Here is a 17095-nt window from a genome sequence, read left to right on the forward strand (position 1 = left end):
GGGACTTAATAGAAGAAACATAGGTTCTTAGGGGGTAGGTGTTGAAGAAGCTATTGGAATCCCAGTCCCTTCCTTTTCTCAATTTCTTATTGATAGCTTTAATGCATCAGCAAAAATCTTCATAAAATCATGTAAATATTACATATAATAATGCATTTAGTCTGATATATAATTTGGGGAAATGTCCCAGTCAAGACTGAGTCCAGTTCCCAAAACCTGTGTAAAAATGATAGAAATGGAGATGAAAGATGTCTCTGCAATTAATAGTAGTTATTGATCTTGCAGAGGATCAGAGTTTGGGTCACAGTCTCAGTGTTTGGGAAGATCAAAACCACCAGGTCCTGCTGATCTGACACCCTATTCTTGACCCTGCAGACAACTAAACTCGTGTGCACAAACCTGCACACAGATATAAATGCATACACATAACTCTACTAAATAAATTATCTTTCAAACAAAGTGCCAGACAGAGTGTTGCATACTAATAATCTCAGTCCAGGGAGGCAAAGAAAGGATTACAGAGAGTCCCTGATCAGAACAGCCAGTTTAGACTAACTCTTAAGATCCGGAGCAAGGAGAACTCCTATTTCAAAGAAGGTAACCAACACTCATGAAACTAACACTTGAGTTGATTCTCCAGCTTCAACACACACATACACAAGCACATTTTTGTATGTGTACTAGCATGGACACATGACCCAATATACACAAGAATACACACACACACACACACACACACACACACACACACACATGCACACAAGCATATAATGGTTTAATTTTAAAACAAATTCAATTATGTCCAACTTCAGAGATGTGGTTATGTTGCAAAACAAGACTTTGGGTGGGTCCCACTACAGTGTGCCTGGTGAACTTACACTGTCTAAGTAGACATTTTGAAACACAAAGGGATAGTTGGTGTTCACTTACATAGAAGACCCTGTGAATATAAAACAAGAAGACTGGCGTTTGCAAGCACTAAAACACTAATTAAAAAAAAGAAGAAAGAAAGTCAAAAACAAACAAGAAAAAAATCAATAAAGAGCATAAGTCATAAGTATGGACTCTACTTGGTGTTCTACTTCAGAAGCAAATTACAAACTATAGAGGTACAGAGACACAAGTAAGCAAGCTCTAACAGAGAAGTACCTTGACTAAACAGATAAGATGAAAAATGTCAAGGAAATGTAGATTGTTTTCCCAAATACGGTGGTAATATATCTAACTCCTCATATTACTGACACACGCTGATGAAAGAAAGAGATTAACAAGATAACTGACATATATCCAGACATCTCTAATCGAATGAGGTGTGCATTGAACCTGCAGCTTCTTTATGCTGGAGTCTCTTCATCATTTATGTAATAAGACAGGTTTCATGATGTTTTATAAAATTAGATGGGTTAATAAGTTCCAACACCACAATGATCCATGTAACTGTTAGCTATAATCATGTTTATTTTTATCATCATGGTGAACAGACGCTATTCACAGTTTTGCTGGGTAAATTTCACAAACATTTCTTAGAGAACTTAGAAACATAATGAATTAAATCAGTCTACTCAAAGTCATGTGGTTTAAGTTATGGATTTAGGGTTTCATCTTAAGCATCATGAGTCCATAAATTATTAACTTATTGGGCACAACAGCACAATGTTCTTATTTGCAAAACATAAAAATTATTCAGATTCACAAGTTACACATTAACCCAACTTATTTCACTAAATAATAAAATTTCAAATTAAAAGAAGTCATTTCATTTTTTACAACAGTAGAGAGAGAGGTACCATGATATTGATTTTCTTCCACTCTAAAGCACTAAACTTGTCATTTCCCTTTTAAAAATATGTTTTTAATGCATTCACTTATTAGGATAAGTAGCAGATATAAGCACTCAATGTTAAATGCATATCAGAAGCAGATGAGGAAAAACAAACAGCTTTAGAATATATTCAGAGTGCTTTTCGTCATAGGCATACTATGTTTTCTTATGTTGGATTCTCCACAGTGTGTTAAAATAGATACACCTGAATCACAGATTGACTAGTTCATTCTAGAACAATGGCTGGTTACAATGTTGCAGTTGACAAATTCTTTAGTCCACAGTTGTATACTGGATGAAAGAACGCATTCACACCATCTGTGTCTTACAGGCATCTAGTTGAAGTGCTGTCATTGTTCCTTCCTTAAGTACAAAATTATACTTGCACAGTGGTGGTCTTTGAAAGAGAAGAAAAGAGGCAAACAGATATTAGTAAAGTGGCAATTTTTATTTCCTTTTCATGTAAATATTAGAATAGTCTAAATCCATAACTAGCTAGTTTTTTAAAAGTAGGAAATTGGAACAATCCCCTAGACCTGAATCCACTTGTCTCATCTGTGTTGGGATGACATAGAGATAATGCTTATGAGAAAGAAAATAATTATCCCTTTCCACCTCTGTCTCTGTTACACCATAGGCTATTCAGATGGTACAGGACTATTGAAATCAGTCTCTTCCTGAATTCAATTTTAAGGCATCAATAATACCTCTTCCATTGCAACTACTTCCAAAGAGAGAGAGTGACAGATAAGGCATATTTTATCTAAATTCTTTTCTTTAACTTTATTTTGCCATTCATTAAAATTGAAACAATACCATGTAACATATTGTACATTTTAATGAGGACATGTATACAGTGTTTGAGATAGCTAATAGATTAAACCACAATTAATTAAGCATCTTGTCCTGATGCTTGTTTTTCTGTTAATGTTTGGAAAAACTTGAAAATAAAAAAGTAAATGGGAAAAAATATATTTTTATTCATCCATGGTTACTAAGTCAAGTGAAATCAAATCAACCACAAAATTATCTTACTTTTATGTGACAGGCTCCAGAGTTACATGTGTTCCAACATCCTAGCATGGTGGAAATACTACTGGATAATGGTTGTTTGTTTGTTTGTTTTAACCAGGTCTTGTTACATAGCTCAGGTTGGCCTTAAATTCACTTTAAACTTCTTTAAACCTCTGTATGCAGGGACCACAGGCATGAACCACTACAGCTATCAATGTTACAAAATATTTAACAGCAGATTGCATTTGAATTTCTTAATTTTTATGAGACATAAATTTTATGTTTGCATATAAAATGTAAGCACTGATCGTTACGGAAATGAATCGAGAAGAGTATAAGTGCTTCTCATTTCAAATACTAAAGGCTGCTTGTAACTTTCATTTTCACATTGTGGCCCTATAATTGCGAACTGATACTACTCAAACACCATAAAAACTTTAAGATGCTGGCAGAGGAAGCTTTCGTTATGTTATAGCGGATCATAATCTGTGCCTCTAGAGACCATCAATGGCTCAGCATTAAAGGCACTTGCTCTCCCAAAGGATCCCAGGGTAGATTCCTGACAAGAACTTTAGAGTTGTAGACAGTTCCAGGGCATCAGATGCCCTCTTCTGGCTTCTGCAGGTACTACATGCAAGTAACTCAGGGACACCCTTATAGGCAAAACTTACACACACATGAAATAAGTAAAAAATAAAACTTTTTAAGAACTAGAGAGAAGTTGAAAGATATTTAGTTCCTCAAACACACGAAATCTTGCTCTGCTTGGCTGTACATATGGGTATGCCTTTTATGTATGGATATGCCTTAGATTCTTGAATTTCTTCTGCCTCATTTCTACACTATTTTTATATTTAAAATGTGTCAGATCTATAAATGAAAAAGTTACCTCAGCTACTCAGTGCCTTCCCAGAATGCATGTCTGAAATATATGAGCAAAGCAACATTGTCATTTTTTTTCTTTTTGTAAAGCTTGTACAACAGTATAGGAACAGTTTAAGCAGATGTGTAAGGCCTGACAACCTTCAACTTTGTAAATATATATGAGAAAGTTTGCTTTTCTTTCTCTACATTGTTAATAGTCACCTATTTTCATTGTCATGACTCTAATTTTGAAGTCTTTTACTATATATAATTAATAGTCCTTTCCTATGAAAATGGTGCTATTTCAAAGAAAATGTGTATTTGTTGAAACATCTCAAAGAAGGAAAGTTTTTATATATTTTTAATTCCAGCATGCACATTAAATATCACATTTCTAATATTTTTCTTATTACAGATTAACACAAGGGAAAATTGATAAATAAACAAACTTTATTAACAATGGAAGTGATTCAAAGTTAATATCTAAAGCTAAATCTAATCTAGTTTTTAGCTGCAATCCAAATATAGCATAAAAAATAAGAAATACATTTTGCTTATTTTAAATATCTTTCTGGGACTTTTGCATGATATGTCACTTCAACTTTTCTAATGCTCTTTTGTAAAGTGACTTAAAGAATTATTTTTAACCATTAATACAGAGACAGAAATATACCTGATTCTATCCTAACTGCTGGACAGGGATAAATTCACAACTTACATGTCACTAGCTAGATAAGTTATGCTCACAAGATGCAAGTAAACAAATCTCAGTTTAATATTTCTCCAGGTATGCCTAGAACACTGTGAAACCCGTTCTTCTAAAGAACATCTGCCCATACGTAATTTAGTAGCTTCTTCAAAACCAGCCTCAAAGCTATTTACAGGAATTTCACATTTATAAAACATATTTACAGAGTGCAGATCATCCAATACGATAAAACATACGATGTCTAGCATCTAAATCCAAAAACACCCTGTAGGGATATGGATAAAACTCAATGGGAGAGAATTAGGAGAACAGGAACAACCCCAAGGTTCAAAGTTCAACACCAAATGCAGGAAGTAAACAAATAAATAACAAGGTGTATGTGGCCCTGGTTATCCTCATTCTGGCTTTGTAAGGAATTTGCTGGCAAGCAAGAAGCAGAAGCTAGAGCCATATGAGGAAGAGATTTATCCTACTGAAACAATCCACAGCATTAGCGCAAATGTGGTAACCAACACAAATGTAGCCTATTAGTTAACATACATTCATTTCATGTGCTCAAAAAGATAAACACAGACATAAATTATAAAAATACAAATCATACTTCCATATATGGACACAGTGTATGAACTAAACACTGCTACACAGGAATGATAACAGATTGATGTTATAGAAGCAAAGAGCAGTAACAGCCAAACTCCCCAAAATTAGATGTGGAAAGTGTAATCAGGAAAATTAAGGCAGCATTTGTGAGTTCTGGGACAACGTTTAACACTGAAATAGGAAATATGGATCCCCAAAGAAGACACAAAAGTGATACAGAAGCAAAAATAAATAAAAGGCCTAGGTGAAACTTTTGATGAAATCTTATTTAAAAAGAACAAACTATCACTCTGCAGGTTTATGGCCAATGAACTTCAAAGACAAGAACTCATTTATGAAATTCTTTCATACAAGAAAATTTGACCATTTCCTATTTAAAGATATTATTCTACGATGTTATTGTTAACCATTCATGATAAGAAATAGCCAGGCATTGGTGGCTCATGCCTTTAATCCCAGCACTCAGGAGGCAAAGGCAGTCAGATCTCTTTGAGTTCGAGGCCAGCCTGGTCTACAAAGCAAGTTCCAGGACAGGCTTCAAAGCAATACAGAGAAACCCTGTCTCGCAAAACAACAAACAAAATAATAATAATAATAATAATAATAATTAATAAAAGTAATGTGAATAAATTACTAGGCATATTGTAATATAACTGTCCCAACTCAGTAAAAAATATTGATTACCCAAAGAAAATAAGTTATCATTTCTAGAGAAACAAGGACAACAACAGATTTCTTAATATAATCAAAGCAACAGACAATGTAGCGTCCTATATAGGAAGTACTAAGTCACTGGAAGGACCAGCCTTTAGCAGCATAGGAATTGAAGGGGGAATCATGGAGCCAGTGGACTAATCACTCAATTGATTTTATATATATATATCTGAGGGAGTAAAACTTAATTCTCTACGGCAGTGAAAAGGGAACACACACACACAAACACACACACATCAGGATGTCACGCAGTGTGCTGATGAATGGCAAGCCTTCGGCAGGTCAGAGAAACTGAAGGAGAGATCAGAGCAGTCAAACTACTGTACAGAAAACAGACAGACACATGAGGGCTTTGCTTGGGGCCAAGGCTTAATTCTTCATTTTATTATTCTTTTTTGTTTTTGTTTTTTTTTTTGTTTTGTTTTGTTTGTTTGTTTTTGCTTGTTCTACTCTATTCTGTTTGTTGTTGTTGCTCTGTTCTTCTATCCTGATTTATCCCTTCTGTGTGTCTTTCCTGATGCCTTCCTCACTTTCTTATTTTTTCTCCTATAGCTCATTTACCCCAACAAAATCTTTGGAACAATAAATATAATAATTACGAAGTGGTTACATTCTATTTTTAAGTGAATAATTACAATGAGTACAAATAAAAAAGATAACACATAATTAAACATTGTGCGTATTACAGGTGAAAAACAAATTATCCACAAGAACCCACATACATTTATGTCTAAGCATTTTATTACAAATTAACAGAATGTAAGCAAGCAATGTATTAGAATGTAAACAAACAATGTATTTTTTTCTCAGCCAATGCTTTTACTGGCAGGCTTCATTTTGCAGTTCCAAAGAAAGGACCAGTCACTTTATCATTTATCTCAAAAAGTAATCTTATAAAAATATCTTAAGAGAATCACAATCTAAACTTAGGTTTATGAAAAAAAACAGTTCTACTTTAAATCTTCAGGGTGAAACCCACTCATCAAAAGTTTTGGGGGTTTTTTTGTTGTTGTTTTTGGTTTTTTTTTTTTTTTTTTTTTTTTTGGTATCAGGAAACTGAGGGTAGAAATGAGTACAAAGATTTAATCATCACCTATGATCACCAACCCATTCTAGGGAGAAAGGTATGTCAGCCAACAATAACAAGGTTGCCATTGTTTTTGTGCCTTGACCTCAAGTAGTCTGTCTCTCAACTATAAAAACTATGTCTCTATAAACTATGTTTCCCAAGACTTTCTACCTCAAAGCCACTAATAAAATCACCTTAACCTAACCTTAAGTCATTATTTAAAGATTTGTGTTAGCTATGATGCACACTGAAACCCCTGAACACAGCTTCCAACATTAACACAAAAAGAACTTGAGCTAGCCTAACTTCTGAGAATCAATTGTTTTCCTTAATCATTAACCTAAACTATAATTTAGATGGCTCCTCAAGAGACTCATAAGTCCTAGCTGAGTGACACTTTGTTGTTCCTATTTTCTATCCTCTGGAGCCTCTGCTCTATCAGGAATGGGGACAACACTGTAGCTTATCTTTACCTATATTAATTTTCCCACTAAACTAACCACTATCATGTTCTCTTACTATAGTTATTAGAAATCCTTAATCATCAAAATTCTATTTGAACTAACACCATTATTGTATATAACCATTACTTCAATTAAACAGTGCAGCTTAAAAGGAAATCATCTTTAGAATAATCCACAGGTAAAAATGCCCAGTAGAACTGGATATTTCCATGAGATAATCACACTACATTAAAGGCAGTGGGGATTCCCCCACACCCATTAACACTATGCCAGATACCAGAGAAAACTTCAGTGGAAAACATGTAAAAACGCAGCAGTAGCAAGAGACATTCTGGAGGAAAAGCGCTCAGGGCCTTTTCTATCTGAGATTCAGCCATCAGTGCTTTGCTTTCTGGTGAATGAAACCCCTGAAGTGCAGGTGCTACCTCCTGCTCCACTGACAAGACCACCGGGAGTACTGAAAGTAAAATTTGTCACACTAGAGTTCTATGTCTGCAAATATTATCTTTAAAAATGAAGAACATATAAGGAATTTTCATAAATAATATAGACACAGTAGAGAAAAAAATTCATTATGAAAACTATGCTAGAAAGTAAGTTAATGCGGGTGAAGAGATGCCCCTGTCAACCAAAACATCCCAATGGGAGCTGAGGAGAAGTTCCACTTGGCAAAGTTCTTTCCAAGCAAGCATGAGAACCTGATTTGAAGTCCCACATGGATATAATATAAGCACCACATGCTGCAGGACACGTCTGTAACCCAAGGACTGGGGGTACACAGAGAGATGGTCAATTCCTGGACATTGCTGTTAGATGTGTATAATATACATGAGCTCTAGATCCAATGAAAGAGTATGTCACGAAAATATCACATGAGATTGAGAACTAACTTATCCACCATCATATTTAGCCCTTTTCTAGTAGCTGATGGAAACAGAAGCAGACAGCCACAACTAGACACTGAGCTGAACTGGAATCCAGATGCAGAGAAGGAGGACAAGACCAGGCTACAAAAACCCACAGAGACAGCTGACCTAAATAAGGAGGAGCTATTGGACCCCCAGACTGATAGCTGGGATTGATATGTGTAATTAATTAATTAATTAGTTAATTAATCTATCACAAGTGACTAAGGAAAATTTCTGTTTTTAATCCCTAGCCTTTGTAAGACACATTCAAACACATATGAACACGTACATGAACAAACATATGTATTCACACTTGAAGATATATGTACACACACGTACATATCATGTCTCTAACTAATGTTATCTCTTTCATAGAATAACTGTTTAAACAGAAATAGAGTTTCCTTTCAAATAGGACACTTGAAAGGAAAAGGTTTGCCAACAACAGCATAAAAAAGTATCATTGAAAAATAAAAGCAGAGTACTACAATGTTCTCCTATGTGAAATATTAAAAACCACTTGAAAGTAGATTTCTGTAAACTAAGTAATATAAACTCCAAAGAGACCTTTCAAAAATCCACATGAAGAAGCAATGAAATCACGTAAGTCCTCAATTTATCCAGAAGATGACAGAAAAAAAAATGAGCAGGGAACCAATAGAACAAATAGAAAACAAAAACACAAAGCTTGAATTAACCTGCACTGACATTAATCTTAATTAGTTAAATGTGTCAATACCCAGATTAAAGAGCAGAGATGGCCTCATCATTGCTGTCTGAGAAATGGAAAGGAACAACTTATATTTGCATACCTGTTAGAAAACTAGAAAACCAAGAGAACAATCAATCAAGCAGCAGTAACATTACGAAACCAAAAGCCACCTGATTGTGGTGACTTCAATGAGATGACCTGTGGCAATATATTGTTTATGACTTATGAAAGCTTGTTCAAGGATTCAGAAAGCAAAGCCAGGCTCAGACTATAGGAATCAAGCAGTGGTGACACAAACCTTGGATTAAAGTGATTAATTGATTGATTGATTGATTGATTGATTGGTTATAGAGCTAGGCTGTGGTACCACACACCTTTAATCCTAGGACTCAGGATTAAAAGGTAGACTAGTTCAAGTTGATCTAGTCCTAAAGAAACAGCTCACACAAAGGTGATCTCAGCACCTGTGATCACAGGCCTATAATCTCTACACTAGGGAGGTGGACACAGGAGCCATTTGGCTGGCAGAGAAAAGAAATAAGGCAGGAGGAGGCAGGAACTGAGAGTTTTGCCTCTGAGCATTGGTGGAGTCAGCATTGTCATTTGAGCTAGGTAGAGGTAAGAACTACTGGCCTGTTTGTTTTGCTTCTCTGATCTTCAACTTAAAGCTTGAATGCCAATATCTGTCTCTGGGTAGTTTATTTATAGTGTTTTAAATTTTCATTTTCTGAGTCAAAAGAATTGTATACAAATTTTGTAAATCCAGTAAATCATCATGATCCATCCACAGTTAGGGTTTGGAAAAGAAAATCCCATACCATTGTGTTTTATGCACTGGAGCATCTAGGAATGGCTTTTCCCTATTTCTTACTTATGAATGAGTTTTATGCAGCTGGTGTCTACATAAAAATGAAATGAGATGATAGTGATGCAAAAGCAGAAAATATTAATATGTTGGAACAAATGTTCCAAATGCTCTGCAATGAATAAATGTATTCATTACTGGAAACTGTTTTTTATTATAAAATAAATACCAAATCAGATAGAGATGAAAACTTAAAACTTTGTCCTTCAAGATATGACATTCTGCTCCAACCACACATTTGTAAGAAATTATAGTAGTAAATGTTCTTGCTTGGATTTGTATTGGTTTTCATTTCTTTTGCATATATTTTAACTACAGGGACAATGAAAACTGCCTTTTGTCAGTTTTTTATGCTGATTTTGAATGTATGTATATTATCAACTGAAATTTGTAAGGTGATTCGCATTTAAATTAATTCCCAATACTCCTCTGCGGATACAGAGCTCATCTAAATGCATGTTCAGATTGGTAAACAGTTCAGTCAGTCAGTAACACAAGTATGGGGGTCTGGAATTAGATCCCTAGCACTCACATAAAAAGGCTAGCACAATCACACTATCATAATTTCAACATTGGAGAGGTGGAGAGAAGCAGATCTCTAGCAATCATTATTGTGATGCCAGTAAGAGAACCTATCTTCCACAAAATGTGATTGGCACTAAAGAATATCTAAGGCTGACCTCTTGCCTCTACACACATGCATTCATACACAGGCATTATATATTCCTGTACACACACAAACACACACACACACATATTCACATAGTGCTTTTGTTTTACCTTTGTGTAAACATGTATCTTCTGTACTGCACTTTTATAAAAGATAAAATTAGGAACTCATATATACACATATACATATATGTGTTATATGTATATGTGTATGTATATATTTAAATATGCATACATATATGTATATATGAATATATATTGTATCTGTCTATACATGGGATGTGCATCTATGCATGTTGTATTGTGCAACATGTTCCTATAATCTATACATGTGTGTATGTGTGGTATGTTTACCTGTGCACACTCATGCACAGGACAGAAGTTGATGTTGGTATATTTCCCTACTATTTTCTACCTTATTTCCTTATTTCCTTTAGATATGATATCTTACAGAACCTGGCAATCACTGAGTTGACTAGCCTGGCTGGTCAGCAAGTTCCATGATTCCCGTGTGTCCATTCATCCAACACTGGAGTCACAGTTGCATAGGGCAATGCCTAACTTTTACAGTGGCGTTAAGAATCCCACTTGGGAATTGTGGCCTACCCTAAAATGATTTCTCTTTCTCTCCTTTTCCACTTTTCTGTCTTGATCCTCACTGCAGCTGCTGAGATTTGCACCTGACTTCACCTGCTCTTTTTCTCTTAAACTCTAATAAAACTGTTTTTTGAGCTAAAAAACAAGCAAACATAAAATATTAATAAACCTTTAAGGGATATATTGTGTCAATTTCTCAACTTAGCAATACCTTATGAAATTAGTATGCATGGTTTTCTGTTGCTCAAATAATGTAACTTTAAACCATCACTAAGTATCACTCAAGACAAGAAAAAAATACATTTTATGTCTTTTTTAAAACATTTTGAAATTGTTTTATAATAAAATTAATGAATATTTTCACACATAAAGTCTTACCCAAAACTTAAAGAGCACTTCAAACATTAAGACAAAATAGTGTAATCAAAATTTAGATTTCTTACCTTTCTGGGTATGTAAGTGACTTTAATACGAGACTCTGAAATATATATGGGGATGTGGAACAATGAGAAGGCTGCAAATATGTCATATAAATGCATCTAATGTCCTCAACATCCTTTATGAACTGAGCAAGAATCTTGACTTCTTGAAGATTTTCAGAAGGTTGGCTTTTCCTAAGCAGAAAAATATGATGTTCTCAGTATATTAAATAATTAATTATATAAAATAATTAAATATAGTTTTTCTAACATCAGTGTAATAATAATGAAACATGGGGGACAATTTTATAGGGAAGAGGTCAGACAAGACAGACTAAAATAACAGTGGGGATACATGAGTTCCCATATCAGCATGTGGAGACATATTTTGTCTAAGACTGTTTATCCTGAATTTGTAGACCATTCTTTACCCATCACAATTCCTTCAATTCACTAGGAGTTCAATTAAGAAATGTTATTCTCCAACACAGTTCAGAAATTTCCCTTAAAGAAAAATCAATAAGATACTAAGATTTAAGTTGAAAAGTAACAGTAATATTTTGAAAGCATAATTTTACAGACATTCTCAATATTTCAAAGATAGTAACAGTTCTTTCAGCATAGACTTGGAGGATCGTATGTAGCCAGCAACTTGCTGTTCAGGATATTATAAGAATGGTGATTATAAGGCAAGAAAACTGAGGTTCAAGCCACACAAATTGCTTTATAGAATTCACACAGCTATTAATGTAAAAACCATAACTGTAAATTCTGTCTATTACTCCTCCTCCAACTCTACATATGTCTGTGCCAGAAATATGAGTCTATTAAAATAATTCCCAAAGTCCGTGATGGGGGGTGGGGTGGGGGACGGGTGGGAGAAGGGAGAAGGGAGAACTGAGGTTGGTATGTAAAATGAAAAATAAATAGTAAGTAACCATCATTATAGTATTGTCCAAATCCAAATGAAATAGAGCTCTCTCTATTGTCATCTCCAAGTTGGACCAGAGGACCCACAAGATTTCGATCAGAAGAAAGAAGGAAATGGGAAAGAGAAAAGCAAGGATGGAAAAAAGGAAATAGTGTGGAAATATTCCTTGTTTTAAAAAAGTGGGTTTTGCAGCAAACTGTGCTGGAGCAAAGACAAGGGTCTGTCTAGAACAGAAAGCAACATAGCAGCACATGGAAGCCCCAACGTTTTCCTTCCGAGCTTGACTTCTCATTGCTCTACTGCCCCTGTTATTCTCCACAGAAGTTAGGCCCTCCAAAGGATGTCACCATTCCTTCAAAGTTCATCTCTGCTCTCACCCTGGCTGGGTTACCCACTTTCCCCCAGAATATAACTTCATTGGATGTATCTCTGCTGTATTTCAAATAGCATATTCAGACTTCTCAGAACTCCTGCAACACAGGCCAGATAGGAATAGGTTACCTACAAATTCACATCTTCTCAAGGGGTTCTAACTGCCTGAATTTCTATTTCTTCAATATCAAGAGCTCTCCTTTCTTCTTCTCTTCTCCTCTCTTCTGTTCTCCTCCTCTCCTCTCTTCCCCTCCCTTCCCCTCCCCTCTCCTCTCCTCCCTTCCCTTCCATCCCCTTCACTTCCCCTCCCTTGCTTTCCCTTCCTTTCCCGTCCACTGCTTAGCATGCTTCCTTGCCAGTCTCTCAAAACATGTCTTGAATGGTTAAACTGGATACTTGCCATAGAACCCTCGACTTCATATACAATGGTTTGTTATGAAAGGGAGATTTTAAATATTTTATTAGGGTCCACAGTTGAGATTTTGAAGTTATTCTAGACTGGTTTACTTTTCTCAATTTAACACTTGAGATAAATCATATATAAGATTTGGAAACCTTAGAACCTCTAGAATCTCTCTTGATCTTTGTTTTTATTCCATGAACTTGTCTAGTTCCCAGCATCCATTGCTCAAATGCAACAATAACCATTTATGAAGAGTCTAAAATTTCCTTTTATCTCACTAATATTTATCTGATGGACTGCTCTAATCTGAACATGTAATCATCATACTTAGTATGTAAAAGCCTACCATGAGGGCAGGTGATATAGCTTAGTGGATAAAGGCTACCAAACCTGACAGTCTTGAGTTCTTTCCTGGAAGCCACATGATGGGAGCAGAGACTCAATATCCAAAATATGTCCTCTGACCTCCACATGCATGCTGGAGCATGTGTACCCTCCCTTCCACCATACACACAAATATGCACAATATAGAAAAATAAATAAATAAATAAATAAATAAATAAATAAAATCCTAAATATATAAAACCTTACATTCCAAATCATACTGTACTTAATAACTGAGTGTTCTTAGTGGCATTGGAAAAAAATGACCACACCACAACAATACGTGTGAAAATCAAGATCCAGCACAAGACCTATTTTGCTAATTAAAAAATGAAACAAGAACACACAGTATGCACAGATCCTGTGTAAGAAGAAGGGAGGGTGAGGCGGGAAGGAGAAGGAGGGGTAAGGGGACAAGGAGGATCGGGATGAGGAAGAAGTGAAGTAGAGTGTCTGTAGTGCAACTGTCAAGTTCAGAATTCATACATTCATTTCTTTGTATAATATTGTGCATTTTGTATAAACAGCAAATATTTCTGTTCCAGATCTTCAAAGGGAAATGCTTGGTCTTTTAAGATGTTTTGATTCTTCTAGCATTCAAACAAAAGTTCCAATGCCAAGTAATTCTGATGGAAAACAATAGCCTAGCTTAGGTGAACATATTGTAATAAGTATGCATATAATAATGATGTCATCCTTTATATACTGAATCCATTATGAGTAAAATCCATCACTATTTCACAGTGTGTAACTGTTTTCAAAATAAATCATAACAAATTTCTTTACCTACAGGAAAGAAAATTGAAGCAACTGCATTAGGAGGTTGGGTCTCTGTGCTATTTATGAGTTTAGTCAGTATTTTCTTTCTCTGGGCCTTTGGAAGCAACTTCTCCCAGTTTGCTTATGGGATTACATTGCTTTCAAATGTGTTTACTCCTTTTCTGCCTTCTGACAGCACATTAACTGGTAATCTATCATGAAACTCACTACTCAGATTCAATTACGCATTAGCCTCCACCAGTGTTTTGTGACTTCCTTCTGAACAATAACACTATTTCAGCTTGAGTACCTAGACATCCTTAAAACATCTGTATATGTTTTGTTATAAATAATGTTCTGAATAAGTGAATTTATTTAAAAGCTAACAGTGTATTTCTGATAATGATAAACAATAGACTATATATGTGCGTGTAATATATACAAAACCTTTTACAATATAAGAGAGCTGTATTAATGGACTGTTTACTGAATAGCACTTAGTATTATAACATACAACATAGAATCCATGTCCAAGCTTGGGTTAAAAGGAATTGAAAAGTACTCTTAGTAAAATAAGACTTGACATAAGTGAAGAATTTGTGTTCTGTATCTTTTTTGAGTGACTGAAAGGAGGCAAAAATTGAAGAAGAAATAGTTTTACACTTCCATTTTCATGTTACCAATAATTTAACTGCAACGATTCTTAATTTAAAAATTGTATCTATAGAATGCAATATTAAGATATGTATCTCAATTTTTAGTTGCCTGATATTGATCCAATATTTCGTTTCTGAGAATGGAAGCTCATAGTTTTACTTCACTATGAAGATTTTTCAGTATTTTGCCAACATGAACTTTTTTCTTGTGATCTCCTTCATGTATTTGAAATAGTTTTCCTATGCTATGTATATCATTTACTATGTGACAAGGTGATGTATTATATTTGTATTCCATTGCAGAATTTTAATTAAACATTGATAGCATTTTAACATTAAGGATATTTTTGTCATTGTTTCACAACTAAATTTGCTCCTAGTCAGGGAGGTTTTCATCTTTCATAGTTGATAGCTGTATGTCAGAATATGTTTAGGTCCAAGACTCACCACACATTAAATTTAGTCTATTGGCCAGTTCATGTATTATAATTACTTAAGCTATGGCAACAGTAAATGTTGGAGATAACACCTGTAGCCACTACAACTCAAAAGTCACCAATAACAGGTTAAAGTTGAAGTTTATTATTGGCTTAATCACCAGACATAAAAATATTCCACTTTCTATATAGTTAAACAAGTGCATTGGAAAGTGTAATTACAATAAAAGCATGCAACTTTATATCATTCTTTTCCTGAAGAGAAAAAAAAAATATTTTAAGAATTTATCTAGGTGATAAACACATGTTTAGCAAACCAGCTGAAAAGTGGCTTGAAGATTAGGTAACTTTAGAAATGTGCATATCCAATCATACACATGTAAAAAGTCATTTGGAATTGAGGACAAAGGTGCCTCAACATACATTTGGGATCTTTGTGATTCAAGTTCTCTAAATGTTAAATTTGTGTCACTGTCATTAACTGATAGTATTATATTTTTATTTATAACACTGTGAATATGATATTTATTAAAACTGGACAAAGTGAGCATGCAGGATGGTTAAGAGGAATACTGGAATTAAGAGTCAAAAACATGACAAAAATTATGTCTACCATTCCTCTGACACTTGTGGCCATTCTGTATTTATGGCATATTACATATTCAATATGTTCCTGTAGAATCAAAGAGTAGGACATGATGTGTAAAATGCACTAATATTTGAGCTTACTCATTTAGAAAATTCACTCTGAATTAGCTGCTGAACCATTCGTAGATATGCAAATAAGCAAACATTTAATTTCTCAAAGGAGTAAGTAATAACTGGTACTTACACATAGAGCTTGGGGAATTCAAGTTCCTTAAGACTGTTTAATAAGCTGAATGAAATTGATCCAGCATTCATAGTTTTGTTCAAAGCAACTATAGTGATATCAAAATAATATGCTACAAAATAAAAATACAAAATGTCATTCATATTATATTCCAACCTTTGTTTTGTTTTGCCACATATGCAAAAATACACACAAGCATATGTGGCCTATGTATCAGAGTCCCGTATTTCATATGCAAACAAAAATTTCAGATGAAATAATTTTATCAGTGGATTGTGCATTCTGCTTCTTGTTGGGTTATTTCCAAAATGTTTTTCATAATTCTTTGGGAATTTCAAAGACTTTATTCTGACAATGTTCATACTCACCTCCCCCCCAACTCTTCCCACACCCTCATCTACCTGTACCTCCCCAACACCAAACTTTGTGAATTTTCTAATTTTTTTCTCCCCAATGAGTACATATTACATTGTCCAACTATTCCTGGGAGTGGGATCTTCCCTAAACATACTAGAGGTCATGCCATTACAGGAAACAAAAAAAAGTCAGATTTTGAAGAATAAAAAGCTGCCAGTCAATCGTCAATTTGAGTATGCTGATAATTTGATTAAATTGATACTACATACTAACTTGGCTAAAAACAAAAAATCCAATGGAAGAAAAATATGAAACAACATTTTCTTTGTCAGGAACATATGTAAATATTATAAGTCTCTTGATCACCTGAATAATATATACAGCTAAATGTGCTTACCAACTTTAATCATCAGTTTCATTGCCTACTGAGGAATAGCAAAGAAGTCAAATAACTGTATACAGTGTAAGTTCATTGGAACTGTTACGACTCAAACAAATACATGCAGGGAGGGATATGTTAATCCAAAACAAAAAGGGC

The 17095-nt window shown here is 34.6% G+C and overlaps 1 protein-coding gene across 1 annotated transcript in view; it reads right to left on the reverse strand.

The window, feature by feature from the left end:
- Nucleotides 1-2131: 2131 nt before the first annotated feature.
- The window catches only part of Lipi (lipase I), a 33775-nt gene continuing 18811 nt past the window's right edge, over nt 2132-17095 (reverse strand). Inside the window, exons 9-11 of the mRNA XM_051191668.1 lie at nt 16201-16312; nt 11451-11621; nt 2132-2219 (exon numbers count right to left, since the gene is read on the reverse strand). Of these exons, the coding sequence (XP_051047625.1) occupies nt 2132-2219; nt 11451-11621; nt 16201-16312 (371 nt within the window). The remainder of the gene's footprint in view (nt 2220-11450; nt 11622-16200; nt 16313-17095) is intronic.

Source organism: Phodopus roborovskii, unplaced genomic scaffold, assembly GCF_943737965.1.
Source record: "Phodopus roborovskii unplaced genomic scaffold, PHOROB, whole genome shotgun sequence".
NCBI classification, from domain to species: Eukaryota; Metazoa; Chordata; class Mammalia; order Rodentia; family Cricetidae; genus Phodopus; species Phodopus roborovskii.